This window comes from Maniola jurtina, chromosome 17, assembly GCF_905333055.1.
Source record: "Maniola jurtina chromosome 17, ilManJurt1.1, whole genome shotgun sequence".
In the NCBI taxonomy this organism is placed as follows: Eukaryota; Metazoa; Arthropoda; class Insecta; order Lepidoptera; family Nymphalidae; genus Maniola; species Maniola jurtina.
In genome coordinates, this window is record NC_060045.1 from 12,661,222 (window position 1) to 12,677,565 (window position 16,344).

The following is a 16,344-nucleotide window of genomic DNA, read 5'->3' on the forward strand; positions in this document are numbered from 1 at the left end:
TTTCAATGAAAATATATCTCCAATTAGATACATTTTATAAGTTAGTCGCTTATTAATCGTTAACTTGTAAAGCCTGCTTAGCTCTGATAGTTTTCCCTTTAACTTCACTATAATAATTATATCAACTGCTATAAATCCAAAAACAACTATTTGGCTTGCAGAAACCACTTAGTTAGCAGGGCGACACTTGGCTCTAAAAAAATTTGCATTTTAAAGCACTTTAGTTCAAATGGTGAAAGCGAAGCTATAAGGGTTCCTTGTTTTCTAGGGATCCCTAAAAACGATAAAAACACGAGAATTTAACAGATGTACAGCGATAAACTGGTCGCTAAAATTAGACAAAATTCGCCTTGTGTATTATAATTTTTATCAAGAAACGACATATTATCTACTGTGAAATGGCAACCGGTATTATCTCAATTTTAACAACTTTACAGGACGAAGGAAAAACTTCCTTCCTCGTGTCGTGCCGTGCCGTGCCTCGGTAGTGGTTAGCATGTTCGACTGCGGATTACGAGGTCCCGGGTTCGATACTAGGTTTTTCTGTTAAGAAATTCGCAGTACTAGCCCAGAGTATAAATTGATTTTGTTAAGTGGTGATGGAAAAAAAAGAATACCAGGCTGAGTTTGCTGTGGACTCTTCTTAGACCTAGGTGCGTTTGGAACCTTCGTAGCTTTAGTTTTAAGTTATCATTGTTTCACAATCAGAAAGTGTACAACAGTACCCAATTTGAGTAAATGACTTTGACTTTGAATTAAGAAGTTGGCGATGTGTATGTAACTCCCGTGCCTCGGAGAGCACGTAAAGCTATCGTCCTGCGCCTGATCTTTTTCCGGTCGTGTCAAATTTCCGTCCCATCCGCCTATGAAAGAGGGACTATTGAGTGAACCTGTGTTTGCGGACACACTTGTGCTCTATAAGCCAATATCTGCCGCGCAGTTGGCTAAACTCTATGGAGATTCGGCCGTGGCCGATATTCGGTCGGGAAAACATTATTAGCATATTGGTTGGAGGACAAATTGGCGGTTGATTGGAGGCAACTGAACCAGCGAGAAAACTCGCATGTGTCTCAGCTAAATATTTGCTTTCTCTTTAGTCGACGGATCGCCTGCGGCATGTCATGTCAACGTATGGCCAGGCGATTTGGATGGTTAGCAAGTCTTGTTTTGTAGTTGCAACTATAGCGTTTAATTTCTTCCTTTACTGTGTTGATATTTTCAGCTAAATGAAGCCCCGCTACTAAGCGCAAACCTACCAACTATATAAAATTATGCTAGTTTATGTCTGCGTCTTCGTCCAAGTGTCTACACATATCTGAAGTCCCTAATTTACCCCTTTAGGGGTTGAATTTTCAAAAATCCTTTCTTAGTGGATGCCTATGTAATGTAGTAATTATAGCTCTGCATGCCAATTTCAGCCGGATCCGTCCAGTAGTTTGAGCTTTGCGTTAATAGATTAGTCAGTCAGTTAGTCAGCCTTTTATATATTCAAGAAGACTAAAGACTAATACTTATCTGTTGTGAACTGTTACACTGCGGAGAACGAAATAGTAAAAAGTGTAATCGTTTTGAGATAAAAATGTTGCCGGTTCTCAATTATCTTTTCTTGGTTTGTGAACAGACGTTTGCTTGTGGCTATCAAAGTGCAAAGTTACTTGAACTCCCCATATTTGGGGCCTTGGGGAGATAACGACAACGTCTCAGTTATTCCGCGCTGAGCTCGTGCCTTTTGATTATTTATTATTTGGCCGAATGCCGATCCTAATGTTTACGCGTCGTACAACGGGTGGCATTATCGCGGGCGGCGTCAATGAATCGCGCTCGGCTCGCGTGCCCCGCATCGCTCCGTGCTGACATCGTTCGCGGCTGGCCCTTATCTTCCACCATGTGGCCTGTGCTGTGGAGGCTGCATCGGTGCATAGTGCACGCAGAGAAGTGGAGGGGCCGCGGACCGAGGGGGAAGCCTCGCACCGCACCGCGACCGCTCATTCGCACCGCGAGCGTCGCTGGTGACGCACGCGTAAACAGTCCCGCTCCACGCAGCTCGTCTTCCGTGAGACGGCGTGCGTTGTCGCCATCCGCGCATAACATCGCCGGTATAAAAATAAAGCCGGCGACAGACGGTTGTGTCTCGGGTTAAATTTAAATGATATCGCGGACGCCGTTCCGGGCTCGCCTCGGACTCTCGCCGACATGAGAATAAGTATGCGACACCTTTGCTTCAATACTTTATTTAATTACGTAGCGTCAAAGTTCGTCATCGCCCTCAGTGTTTACAATCTCGCTCGCGGTCTCCGGGAAGTAAATGTGTTTATGAAAATGTGTCACTTCTGATCTTCCAGCTCCTTTGATGGTTTTGTGATCTTCGAGTGGTTTGAGTTTCCGTTTTCTATCGTTTCGTTTTGTGTGGTATCCTGTTTGGTAACATAGGACGTTGTAAGTAGATCTAAAACATTTGAAGGGTAATTTTCTTGGAATCGTTGTATTGTTCAGCGCAATGACTATGTAAGAATACTTAATTCTGTCGATCCGCCGTTTTTATCGTTGTAACCTTACGCTGTATCTCAGATGACACGTTCACAGGTGTTGATTCTCTTTGCATTTCAAGTTTTTTTATTGTTTTTTCGTTCGTAGTTGGTTTTTTGTTACCAAGTTTCAAATATCATGGAATAATCCGAGGATCTTATAAAGTGGCCTCGTCGGTTAGTGCGCTTTCGAAATAGTGTAGTTACAGGAGTTTATCGAACCCGCCCGCGTGATTTACTATACCCGAGATATCGTTATATTTATGCTTATTCTCTGTATGAATGAACTGTAGGTACTTGTTACTCGGCTTATATAGTTACATAACTTTACTGTCGAAATTCAGTATACATATTTACTTATTAGTACCGAATTTTACGGACCGACTTTGTCTAAAAGGACAAATTCTGATAAAAATAATAAAAAAGTGCAGGAAATAAACTACTTAAATTAAGAAATTAAAATAATTTGTTGAAGAAAGTGTAAAAAGTAAAAGAAAGTATAATGTAATCCAAATTGATGAATTAAAACAGTCAAATCTGTTTATAGATGAAAAATATATAGTAGAGAATAGAGACAGGAGTGTAACAAGGAAACACTAAAAGAAAGTTTTAAACCAAAATGTTGGATCAAAATTTCTAAATGAAATTGAAGGACAGAATTTCTAAAGTATAAAAGGAAGCTTATTTTTAGAATTTAAATAAGCTCTATTTGATACGTTTAACTTAGACCGAATTCTTATTGCTACAGCATACCTACTTATCACAGTTAAAGAAAATTTGATAATTATTGATTAACACAGAGCCTATAGGTTGGACAATAATTTTATCCATGGTGGAAATGGTTTTTTGTTTTATCATAAAAAGATTAATTATGTTATTAAGAAAAACTAATTAAGTTTGAGATAGTTGTACATACATTATGTCTTACTTTATATCAAAATCGTCTCCTGCAGTTGAAATAAAACATGGATTAAACTTAATTTTCTTATTACATTATCCTTGTAAATATTGCATGCTTGTAGGCGGAATTTGGTTGTATCTTTTTTGTTACATCTTACGTCTGCACTGTTCACCTAGAATTCAAGAGTTTAATTTCACTAACGACGGCCGCAACAAAAACTTGTACAAGTTATATGTTGAAATTAATCTCTATTATCATTATAATTCTCAGGCACCGGAGCTTTACCTGCTCCTGCTCTATTGTTCAGACCTTTTATTGTTTATTCCGAACCTAAAGCGGGTTCAAGGGCTGTCAGGTACCTACCTGTTGGACGAAAAAACCGAAACTTTAATTCTATTCTCATATATGTATTCTAAAGTTGTGAAGTGTGCCTTCGCGGACGATTTCTTTGGAAATAAAAACTTTGTTAAAAGTCTTTGTGTCCAGAGTACAAATAGAAATAGAAATAGCTTCCTTGATAAAAGCCTTGAAACTATAAAATACCGCATTGTTTAGAGTTAAGTGCTTGAGACTAGAATGTATATAGAATAGATTTTCTTACTTTAGTTCAGAAGAAACTAAGTTTTTAATATCCTCTATATAAAAGATTCATATTAATGTGCCTACGTATTATTGTAACAAAAGTAAGGAAAGTTCAAATAAACACTAGATATTTTAAATTACTAGATGAATTAAACAAGAATAAACCTTTATTTATTTATTTGGAAATCTTTATTTTGCACACATAAACATAATATAAACCTACAGAAAATATAGAAGAGACTCTACTAGATGGTGCAAATTCAGCCTTATTGCTATAGCAATCTCTATAAGCAACCTTTATTGAAAACGGAATAAGAAAGTAAAAGAAAATCAAGTAATTATCTCAAAATAAGAATTAAAAAAGGGCAATTGCAAAAACAACGCATACAAAAATTAGCATGCAGTTAGTCTTTAGAAAAATAAGCTAATTTTACTTCATGAGCCGTAAACATAAGTCTCACTAGAAAGGATGCAGGATGTCGGAAATCCTGTGGATCAATCCACAAATGGATCACAGCTGTGGAAACTGGAAAATGGAACGGATTATTGTCGTCCTCTGTTGAAACAAGGTTGCAATCGCAGTGACATTCATATTTCTTGTTATATCGATGTAATCTACGAGATCATATCGACAATTACGGAGTTAATGCTATTTCCTTTAATTGATTGTAATGGTTATTCATACAAGTACAAGGAAATCTGTTATTAATAGGTATAAATTCATTATAAACAGTATATAGGTAATAGATTTTTATAAAAACTGACTTCTAAGCTAACACTTCAAAGTCTTACTGTTTACCGTTTACTGTTTCTAAATTTTCATTTAACAATAAAAATTAAATTAATCAGTTCAGAAATTCTGATTTCCATTTCTGAAGAGCTTTACCAAAATTAATACCGACCAAACTATTGAATACCCTTTCTTATAAAAAACACACACGTATTTATCAGATTTTATAACAAAAAAAAAAACGAATTTGTCAAAACAAAAAACATCAGGTTCAGCTTTTTCTACAGAATATAGTACATCAATTTTAGATTATATCTAACATAAACAAGACATAAACATGATTAAAGATGTAAGCCATGTCGCTAGTTGTAAAAAAAATCTTTCGGATAAAGCTTTAGGTGAAATCCAAACATAATTTTATGAAAAGGGAGAAAGATAAAAACTTACAACAAACTAAATAAATTGGTGACGAAAAAGATCTCCCACTTAACATCATGCTACAGCAATTTTAGCGCTGGTTTTCAGAGGGAGCCTTAAATGAGCTAGTTGAACAACTTCATTAATCATTTCATTACTTTTTTGAGTTAATATTATGCGCGTGGCGAAATCTGTACAAAGTTGCAAGTATTTAACTCAACCTAAAAGGCATTGAAAGGAATGGATAAATATTATGATAAGCAATTCTGGAAACTCTGTTAAAAATGTAGGTATACCTACGTTAAGGAAATATATAGATATTTCTATACCTATGTATACCACCCACCTATAGAAATATCAAACATTTGAATTTCGAATACATTTTTTTAGAATTTAATTTGATATTATCTGAATCTGATCTATATTCAGTCATATTTGGTCCATCGTTGTTTTGAGAGTTACGGCTATTCCTTGCGTATTTTTTTATACTTAAGAACCATTGATAATTTTCATACCGACTAATTGAGAACTGTCTTCTTCGTAATGTTTTGTTTTCTGGATCTTTCATACAAAAATTTTGTATTAATAGCCACAGCAAGTAGGTCTTGTTTAAAAATGAACGAACTTATGTATTCTTCCTTCTTTGTGAGTGAATTTTTGTAGTCAATAATATGTAATCTTTGCAATATAAAATAATATATCATGTATGTATGTAATAATACGTTGTTATAATACCAATTTAGGTATCGATAAATAAGTTGATTGAAGTCGTAAACTGCGCCCACAGCGATCGGTTCAGATGCAATTGATTTAAATGTAAAATCGACAGGGTGATATTATGAATGATGTCTACAGTCTAGACGACCTAACTACGGTGGTTTCGTTTATTAACCCCTGAGGCACAGCTCAGTATGTTCCTCTCGACTGAACCTAATTTCGACCACTGCGGCCTCATGGGAGGCCTTCAAAAGGAGAGTGAATAGGTATTTTCTAGACAAGCGCGGCCTATTTTAGTCTGCACCTACGAGTCCTATGGCTACTTTACTCTGCATTCGTCTTTTTCTCTCGAAGTTTAGTTTTTTGAAGGTTTCATTTCTGAACTGTGAACATACATCATCTGTGAACTGATGTTTTTATTGACTCGCTTTCTTGTCGGTCTGTTTGTTTGTCTGCCCGACAGCAATCGATCTTAAGTTGGAATAAAAAAGTCTCAAAAGTAGTTTTTGTCATTTGCTGTATTATGTTTTATTTGGTGTTATATATAAAAAACTGGTCAAGTGCGAGTCGGACTCGCATACGAAGGGTTCGGTACCATCATACAAGATATTTTAATATTTTTATGTGTAATACAGCAAGTTAATGACAACTGCGCCATCTATATGTGATTCAGTAAATTAATTATTTCGTGAACACGTTTTGAATTTTTTTTATTGTGACGTGACCACAAATTTTCTGTTTTCGGATTTATTCCTTTACTTATACTATAGGTTTTCTTGACAGACACGACGGATGGACAAATTCAAATTCAAATTCAAATTCAAAATATTTTTATTCAATTAGACTTTTACAAGTTCTTTTGAATCGTCAAAAGCATCTACCACTGGTTCGGAATGCCTTTCCTACCGAGAAGAACCAGCAAGAAACTCGAAGACAGACAGACAGACAACAAAGTGATCCTATAAGGGTTCCGTTTTTCCTTTTGAGGTACGAAACCCTAAAAATGACACAATGTATGAGACGCTCTACATTTCTTTTATCGACTGTGTGTATGATAATACTGATGTAAGTATGTAATGTACTCCTGCAGTTGATAAATTACAGGCAATGACGTCCTGAGAAATCAGACAAATTATGACAAGACCAACCACGTCATCGGCTCCGTTGTAAAGTTATTATTGTTATTAATATTACATTGTAATGAATGTCAATGGATAAGGATAAATGCATGAAAAAGTTGACAGGAATAAAAAAGAGTTGTGCTGAACCATTGTTGAACACATGAATTGTGTAACATAAAAGACCCTGATGAACTACTAGGATATGAGTTTCAGATCTTGGATATGTTTGAGCAATGAGTTATAGCAATTAAACTTAACGGTAAAGGAAAATACCATAAGGAAACCTGCTTTCCTATGAGTTCTCCATAATGTGTGTGTCATAACGGTAGTTTACCAATCTGCACTTGGATTATGGCTTTAATCCTCATTCTGACAGAAGATCCGTGCTCAGTAGTGAGCCGGCGATTGATGAAAACAATGATGATGAAATTGATTTTAGGATATTGAAAAAAGTCGTGAGGCGAAGATGAGATTTATAAGATTACCTTGATTTGAAATTATTTGGATAGTCGAGGCTTAAAGAAGCGACAAACATATACATGCTGAATGATTTTAGTACGGACTTAACTGAACCTAATGATATCATGGATATGTTACGTTCATGTACGAGGTGTGTTCAAAAAGTACCCGGAATTTTCGTTTTTTTCAAAAAAATATTTATTTATTCGTCTACATCAATATGGTCCCCTTCAAATTAGTCCCCCTCAGATATAATACACTTATGCCAGCGTTTTTTCCAATCTTCGAAGCACTCTTGATATTCACTTTTTGGTATGTCCTTGATCACTCTCAGCGATTCGGCCTTTATTTCTTCAATCGAGGAAAAACGCCGTTCTTTCATGGGTCTCTTCAACTTTGGGAACAGGAAAAATTCACACGGAGCCATATCTGGTGAATATGGAGGTTGTTTTTGGCCAAAAAATTACGAACATGCAACGACGAGTGAGAACGACGAGTGAGTTTTGGAATGAATTTTGCTGCCACTCGTTTCATGCCCAAAATATTTGAAAAAAATGTTATGATATGAGCCAATTGATATTCCAACTTCATCAGCAACTTCTCTAATTGTGATTCGGCGTTCATTCATAACCATTTTTTTCCACTTTTTTTCACATTTTCATCGATTTTATTGACGTGCTGGGTCGACCGGAGCGTTCGTCATCTTCAACGTCTTCGCAGTAATCTTGGAAACGCTTATACCACTCGTAAACACTTGTTTTTTTCATAGCAGACTCACCATAGGCTTTTTGTAACAGTTCACACACTTTGTTACACTTCATTTCATTTTATACGCAAAATTTAATACAAATTCTTCGACTCTTCCATTGTTTAAACAAGCAAAAATCGCCGAGCTCATGAAAACACGTCGGACCTTAGCGACTACCACAGACAAAGTAAACAGTTAATATAGCTGAAAATTTTATCATACTTTAGGGGCATGAACAACAACACAATACAAAAATAATTTTGACAATCGGTCTCTCCAGACCCGCGAAATTTAAAAATTCCGGGTACTTTTTGAACACACCTCGTATATAGCCTATAAATTTCGTTCTCGTTGATGAGTAAGAAGCTACAAAACGCACGAGAGTACAAAAGATAGCTAGAAAATATCCACGAAACTGACCCAAATGTGTTAGTTTTAATAAGTCTTCAATTTAGACGCGTATATAACGTATCTACTTCTTTTTAAATAGAATATCATTGATTAGATATTACTTTTGTATTGATGATGAAGCTACATATAAAGAAACTCAAAAATGATGTCAGTAACACAATTGAACTCAATTATACATTTACATTGATCGCTGAACGCGTTAATTTGACATTATTTTAGAACAATAGACCAATAATAATTTCTGTTGAATGAAATTAACTATTAATTTAAACATGTGAACAATTTGAGATGAGATTTTTAAACTGTAACTTGTTTCTTCTATGTTGTCTTGATCTGGCACTTCAATATATTATTCTGTATAAAAATATCAAACTAGTTTTAGTTAATAACTTAATAACGGAATATAAGAACGATTATATAATCTTAGAATATGGATTACAAGTCCTTCGACGTGGATTAAAAACAAACAGCAAGTCATTGAAAATATGTTCTTCCATAATATCGCAATTAACGACCTGTTAGTTAATATTTATATCTGTGTTCTTGCAGTAACTGCGAAAACACAGACCAGTTCAAATTAAAACTATAACTGATCTAAGTACTTTTAATTTTACCTGGTCTTGAGTAATAAATAAATTCATCCAATGATGTTTTTCGCCTTAAATTAGCACTATAGCTATTAATCTAATACAATTATTTTGTATTTCTATTTAATAGGTATCTTGGTTTTTGCTTTTTTGAATAAAATATCTTATGAAAAAAATATAAAAAAGAAAAAAAAATCGATGGATGAATAAAATTGAGATTTTATTCATCCATCGATGATTTTTTTCCTTATACTTACCTACTTGCCAATTAATATCTTGTATAAGGTTAATATATTACTTAATCTATCATTAAAAATATAATTTGTATTTTTTGAATTCTTTTTCATATATTTACTAACTGCTCTGTTTATTCGATGAAAAGGTTTGAATTCTAAATGTGATCAGCCATATCTGATATCGTCGTGATTTCCGAAGGACATCTTTAATGGAGGAGTTTGCAATGAAGCTATTTGCATTTATAATGTTACTTGAATCAGGAATATGTAGGTGCTTCTTAGGCTTCGTGTTGCATCTTATAACTGGTCTACGTCGTGCGCTTAGTATGCAGTCCGTGCAAAAATACCAAACTAGTTTTATATGTTTGCATACACCGTGCAACGTTGGAGTTGCATGCAGTGACGGATTAACCCTTAATCAAATTAAGCAAGCCTAGGGCATCACGTCTGAGGGGGCACCAGAAAGAGCCCAAAAAAATCCGTCCTTAGGGCATCACGCAAAACCATACCAAAAAAGTTTCTAGGACTAATTTGTAAATTCGCGCGTTTTAGGTTGACATAGAGATTAGAGTCCGACCTAGAGTCATAACCCCACTCCCGCTAGCCCACTCGTTGCCCGCTTATGCATTCGACAATTCGAATGCACCCAAAAGCCGCAAGGCGCACTTCAATAAATAAATAAATTATGCTTTGGTTTTTATTGTTGTCGCACCTACTCCACTTCTAAAGTACGTTACATCTCAGCTTCTTATTTTACAAAAAACTAATGTTTTTAGGCGGTAAAGGTTTATAGACCGATTCTAGTTGACATACGGATAGGGGGGCCCACAGGCATGGATTGCTTAGTGCATCAAGTAGTCTTAATCCGTCACTGGTTGCATGCAAGTTGCTATTTTATTACTATTTCATAATGATCCTCTGACATGTGGCTGCATTTCCGCAGCTATGGCATTCGGCCAAGTTTGCCTGGGTCAAGTTACCCCACATTGTTACCTACGTTTCGCTTCCCACGGATCAAAATCTACGCACTATTCTATTTAAATTGTTGTCTCTGTTAAGTAGTCAAGGTTAAGAAAATGTATGTAAGATATCGATTATCTCGAGTCCATCGGTAAGATAACCTATAATATAGGTATAATTGACCTGTTTTCTTTTCACTTTAACGGATTAAAACTGTAGGCAAGAGCTCAAGACGAATGATTTGTAAGGATAAAATGTTTTATACAAAAAGATTTATAGCTAGGCTTTTAATTGTTGTGGCTTTCTTTTACTAGTTTTTATTTTTATTTTCTGTGAATTTAAACTTTCATTTTTATTCAAAATATTTAGAACTTTATAAATGTTATGTCTTGTTATATGTGCTAATTGTAGCTACAACACTGATATGCCTAACATATATTTTTGATTTATATTCATGGAATCAAATTAAAACTTTGGAAATTTTCTGCTTGTAAGCAAGTTATCTTCAATTTTTCCTTTGATTTTTTTTAAAGAAAATGTTCTTATGTCTGGGCAAGTCTTTGAATAAATAAAATAGCTAATGGCTGAAACCGGTAAGCGGCGCAATTATGCCTCTCTTATCGAGAGTTACATTTTTGTTCTGTTTGCCCTGATGCCCTGGAGTCTTGGTGCAAACCATTTTTTACGAGACATTTAACTGCGGTTTGTAGTCTCATCGGATGACAGAAGGACTGGCTCATTTTTCGCGCAAGGGATCAGCCTGGCTGTCCAGCGCGGAAATGTAGCCCTTATTTTTAGCACCATTTCACGCGAGTATAATTTGTATAGTAATAAGATTTAGGTTTTAAGTTTTGTTCTAAGTTTTTGAAAAAAAAGGTATTTTTCGATATTTATTTGCTAAAACATATAATCTGTTGTATTCCAGGTCGGGGCATAGTGTGCGAGTGCTCGGGCGTGAGCGCGTGCCCCGACGGCTCCGCCAACAGCACGTGCACCACGCAGCCGGGCGGCTACTGCTTCGTCACCGTCGAGGAGGTGCTCGACGACAATGGGCTGGTCGTCCTCGAGCGCACCGCCGGCTGCTTGCCGCCGGACGAGTCGGGGTTCATGCAGGTTCGTATCGTCACTAACAGAATGCTGATTGATCATGAGTCCTTACCGCTGTCTGAAGGCTACTTCGTCGTCACCGCCGAAGAAGTGCTTGACGACAATAGCCTGGTCATCCTCAAGATCATACTGGCTGCCTGCCGCCAGACGAATTGTGATTTAAATACAAGTTCGTTCTATCCTTTTTTTCTCTCAAATCATTATTCGCGAATTTGAAATATCACTTTTCTATAGAACTACAAAACATTGTTGAGGTCTGCATCCCGACGTGGTCGACATTCCATGGGCGGGACGATATGCAATGCTCTAGCTGTCGGGATTTCTAGGAAACTGCAATACCAAATCCATAAAACTGTTTACGGTTGGACTAAATTGCAATTCGCAGTCAGGCAGTAAAACTTCCACCAGTCGTAAATTTAAAGTTTTCCTTAGTAAAACCACAGTTCACAAATTAAAAAACAAAGCAAACCAAAAAACTAAATCAGAAAATTAGGACAGTTCTCAAAATCTTTTTGTTTTACTTAATTTTTAATACTGGTAACTTTTCTCTTTTCTTTTTCCAGTGCAAGAGCTCACAAGTGCCCCATCAGCATCCGAAAGTGATAGAATGCTGCGAGAAGGATTACTGCAACCGCCGCCTTCGGCCGCAGCTGCCCGAACCTCCGCCCGACGTCACCGAAACTCCCGGCCTCAGACCAACAGCCACCGTCCCACACACCGCCTTGGTCGCCGCGGCATTATGTGTGGCCTTACTAGCATTCCTCGGAGCGTTCTGGCTGCTCTTCAGAATGCGCAGAAAGGGCTGCAAGCGACCGCCTTCCCCGCCCGCCCCCGCACATCACGCTGAGATCTCCTCGGGATCAGGATCAGGCCTTCCCTTGTTAGTACAAAGAACGGTGGCGAAACAAATACAAATGGTCGAATCAATTGGCAAAGGACGCTACGGAGAAGTGTGGCTCGCACGTTGGCGCGGCGAGAAGGTCGCCGTCAAAGTCTTCTTCACGACAGAAGAAGCTTCCTGGTTCCGTGAGACAGAGATATACCAAACTGTTCTCATGCGACACGAGAACATCCTCGGCTTTATCGCAGCTGACATAAAGGGAACAGGATCGTGGACTCAGATGCTGTTAATCACAGATTACCACGAGAACGGATCGCTGCATGATTACTTACAAACGGTTGTACTAGATACGCACGGCTTGATGACCATGGCTTATTCCATTGTGAGTGGATTGGCTCATCTTCACATGGATATATTCGGGACTAAAGGCAAACCGGCGATCGCTCACAGAGATATAAAGAGCAAGAATATCCTCGTCAAAAGAAATGGCCAATGCGCGATTGCAGACTTTGGTCTCGCAGTCAGATATGTTGCAGAACGTAACGAAGTAGATATCGCTCCGAATACCCGCGTGGGAACGAGACGGTATATGGCCCCTGAGGTTTTAGACGAGAAACTGGACGTGACAAATTTCGAAGCTTTCAAAATGGCTGATATGTATTCCCTCGGTTTGGTTCTGTGGGAGATGTGTAGGCGATGCACTACCGGGGATAAAGCTCAGTACGTTGAAGCGTATGCGCTGCCGTATCACGAATACGTGCCATCGGATCCGTCGTTCGACGATATGCATACAGTAGTCGTCGGGAAGGGAATAAGACCACCGCAACCGGCGCGATGGAAGTCGTCCGCGACCCTTCAAGCGCTGGCAGCGCTGATGGCCGAGTGCTGGCACCACAACCCTCCCGTAAGACTCACAGCTCTACGCGTCAAGAAGACGCTAGCGAAATTCCGCGCCGAAAGCGCTGTAAAGCTCGTGTGACGCGCGCGAGACTGTTCCTGTAAATACTTCGTGAGGCGCCGCCTCGAGTTCCTCCTATTTATTGCGTTGCAAGTGGCGACGCTACTTGACCCATCAGTGCCCCCATCGACACAATTCCGACCACCGCCGTTTTATAAAATCTCAGTATTGTTAAGTTTATATCCTGCCAGTGATTTCGTATGAAAAATTTTAGTTTAAAGCACGCCCACGAAATCTTTCGTTTGAGAGTCTTAAATAGAGTTCGTCTGTCCTTTTCTTGGACATTGGGAAGCAAAAGATGCGAAATTATACTAAAATTTATTTGCTATCGATTCAGTACCAAGATCACAAGCTATCATCATAGCAGTCTCTTTTTAGCAAATGACCTCAGCGCTTCTGTGCAAGTGAGACAGAAGCAAAAACGTGTGAACAAGGAAAACCGGCCAAGTGCGAGTCGGACTCGCACAAGAAGGGCTCCGTACCATTGCACTAGATACCTATAACATTATGTACTTTAAGTTTTTTAATAACCTATTACAGTTCATGAGTTACAGCACGCTGACAGACAGACGGACGGATAGACACCGAAAGCTTAGTAAAAAGGTCCCTTGGCAACCTTGGGGTACAAACCCCTACAAATGAAGAGTTATTTTCACGACCAAAGTGTATACTTTTCGTGGGCGTGCTTTCGTGCGCCGGAATCTCCTCAACTTTGGATTATTTAAAATTTCCGTCTTAATTTTTTTTTTTGTAATATTGTTTATTATATGTATTACGTAGATTTAAGGATGGTTTTTGTAATAGATGAAATTTGTCTTCCGTTTCGATAAGTGACTCGCTCGATGGCAGCTCGCGGGATCCACCGTGGACATGATGAATGAAACATCGGATAATACAGCTCCATACCACTACGTCAAATTCAAATCAGATCAGTCTAGACATGCGTACGACAATACGACTTGCCGCAAGTGTGTACAAGGCCTTCTGTAGCTTTAGGTCATGAAATTTTGCTATTGTTGTGTTTTGGTTTATATACTCTCTATGTTGTGTTTAAAATCTTAGCGTCGTCATTGGTGTGTAGGTACCTACATTCCGTTTTACACAGTGTTGGGTTGCACTTTTCTGTCTAAACCTCGATGAAAATCAATAGTTTATGATAATTTTAAGATTGCTGCTCTATTAATGCTCTACTAATAATATTTTTTATACGTCGAGAAAAGAGATTGCATTAGTTATGTTTAATTCTTTGTACAGAGGTGGTTACATGTATGGAGCTGTATACAATCTGAAAAATGAAATACGCGAATTGAATTGTGATATTTCGACAATAACAGAAGTTTTGATTTTTATTACAAATTCGAAATAATCACGTACTAACTGGCTAAACCGATGGCTTGCTATCAACAAATAAACTACTGGAATAAATAATGTAATTGTCATCCATTCCAATCTTAATATTATTGGAGCCAGCGACAACAGTTGATACTTAGCCATAGGTCACCTTTTGAATATGTATAAATAAGTGTCTATCCCTGTCCCTTTCTTGTCAACCCTGGAATAAAGTTGACAAAAAGTGACAGAATTACATTTAACTAAACCAGATTAAGGGCCTATGCAGACGAGAGAATGTTGTCCGCGGAGGACAAAAGTCCCTCATCTTTTACAACGGTGTTTTGCCGTACTGTTAGTCCATAGCATCGTGTGCGTTGTGCGATGCAATTCTTAAGTGATTCATTTTTGTCCTCCGCGGACAATAATCTTAAACTAAGCCGTTTGGTGCAAGTGGGCCTTACTGAAGTCAAAAATAATTTTGTTTTGTGAAATCGCGTATCTGTTCGGTTGTACTTAAAAGGTGAAAAAGACTATAATGTGAAAGTATTAGCGATAGATGAAGATGGTCAAGCGCAGTGTCTTATGAGATGCCTTCGATTAGTATTAACATGTTTTTTGAATGACGCTTTTGCCTTGAAATTTGATTACCGCAGGACTATTAACCTCGAAATAAGTGATTTGCCCACAAAAAGTGTATCCCATAACGGTTCAGTTATGAAAAAGAAGATTTAAATAAAGACATTAAATTGGTCCTTCGAACCGGATTAAAAGTTTTTTATTGTATGGAAAATAAGTAGAAGGTATCAAATTTCAAAGCGAGGGTCTGCTAGCATTTAGTGTGCGTGCGCGCGCCGTGTACAGAGTTGTGTATATATAGTGATAGAGTAGAGCCTAATACATGTTGCTAAGTAAGTTACAAATAAAATATTAATGGACATTCTATCAGCTTTTTATTTATTTCCTCCCTAGACGAGCGACATTTACGCTGCGCAGTGATTGGACCTCACAGCCCATTTGATAGCCCAAGATATCTACAATAACAATCCTATCTGCACAGAAAAAATTATGCTTCTTTTTTGACAAATAACAATGTTGTATAGAAGTAGGCGTTACTTTGTGGAAGTCTATGATATACAAGGAACCAAAAGCTTAATTTGCTATAATCCGCTAAACCAGACAAATGCAGCATGCACCGCCCGCCCTCCCACTGCTAAATATGCAAGAAAAGCAAGCAATACGCAGCATCAAACAAATACCAAAACCACTCGACGCACGTTTTGTCCCGACACCGGAGCATCCTCAAGAGATGTAGTTTAGAACTGTTGTAGACCTTACAAAAATTTGCCCAGTTGCAAAGAAACGTGCGTCGAGTGGTTTTGGGATTTGTGTGGTGGTGTGCGTATTGCATGCTTGGTGGCTGGCTTTTCCTGCATGTTCAGAAGTGGGAGGGCGGGTGGTGTATATCGTATGCTGCATGTTGCACCATACAGATTTATCTGGTTTAGCGGATTATAGCAAATTAAGCTTTTGGTTCCTGGTATAAATATCAACGTCGCTAATGGCCAAAACTAATCAATCTATCCGTAATTTGGCGGATATCAATCTTGTTATTTGGCAAAAATTGGCGCCGATTCTGTAGTATATGTTCTCTAAACTAAAACGAGTATCCGCATCCTCCTCTTTTTAATATTGCTAAAAAAGGACGGAACATG

At 37.8% G+C, this 16,344-nt stretch overlaps 1 protein-coding gene across 3 annotated transcripts in view; it reads left to right on the top strand.

The window, feature by feature from the left end:
* LOC123873720 (bone morphogenetic protein receptor type-1B) overlaps window positions 1–15,572 on the top strand; it is a 168,584-nt gene extending 153,012 nt beyond the window's left edge. Inside the window, exons 1-3 of one of the 3 annotated variants that reach the window (XM_045918728.1) lie at window positions 1,977–2,203; window positions 11,320–11,507; window positions 12,065–15,572. In XM_045918728.1, coding sequence (XP_045774684.1) covers window positions 2,194–2,203; window positions 11,320–11,507; window positions 12,065–13,321 — 1,455 coding nt within the window. In that variant the 5' untranslated portion in view covers window positions 1,977–2,193 and the 3' untranslated portion in view covers window positions 13,322–15,572. Of the gene's footprint in view, window positions 1–1,976; window positions 2,204–2,251; window positions 2,437–11,319; window positions 11,508–12,064 lie in introns of those variants that run through there. The other 2 variants (XM_045918730.1, XM_045918729.1) reach the window with 2 other exon arrangements.
* The last annotated feature ends 772 nt before the right edge of the window (window positions 15,573–16,344 follow it).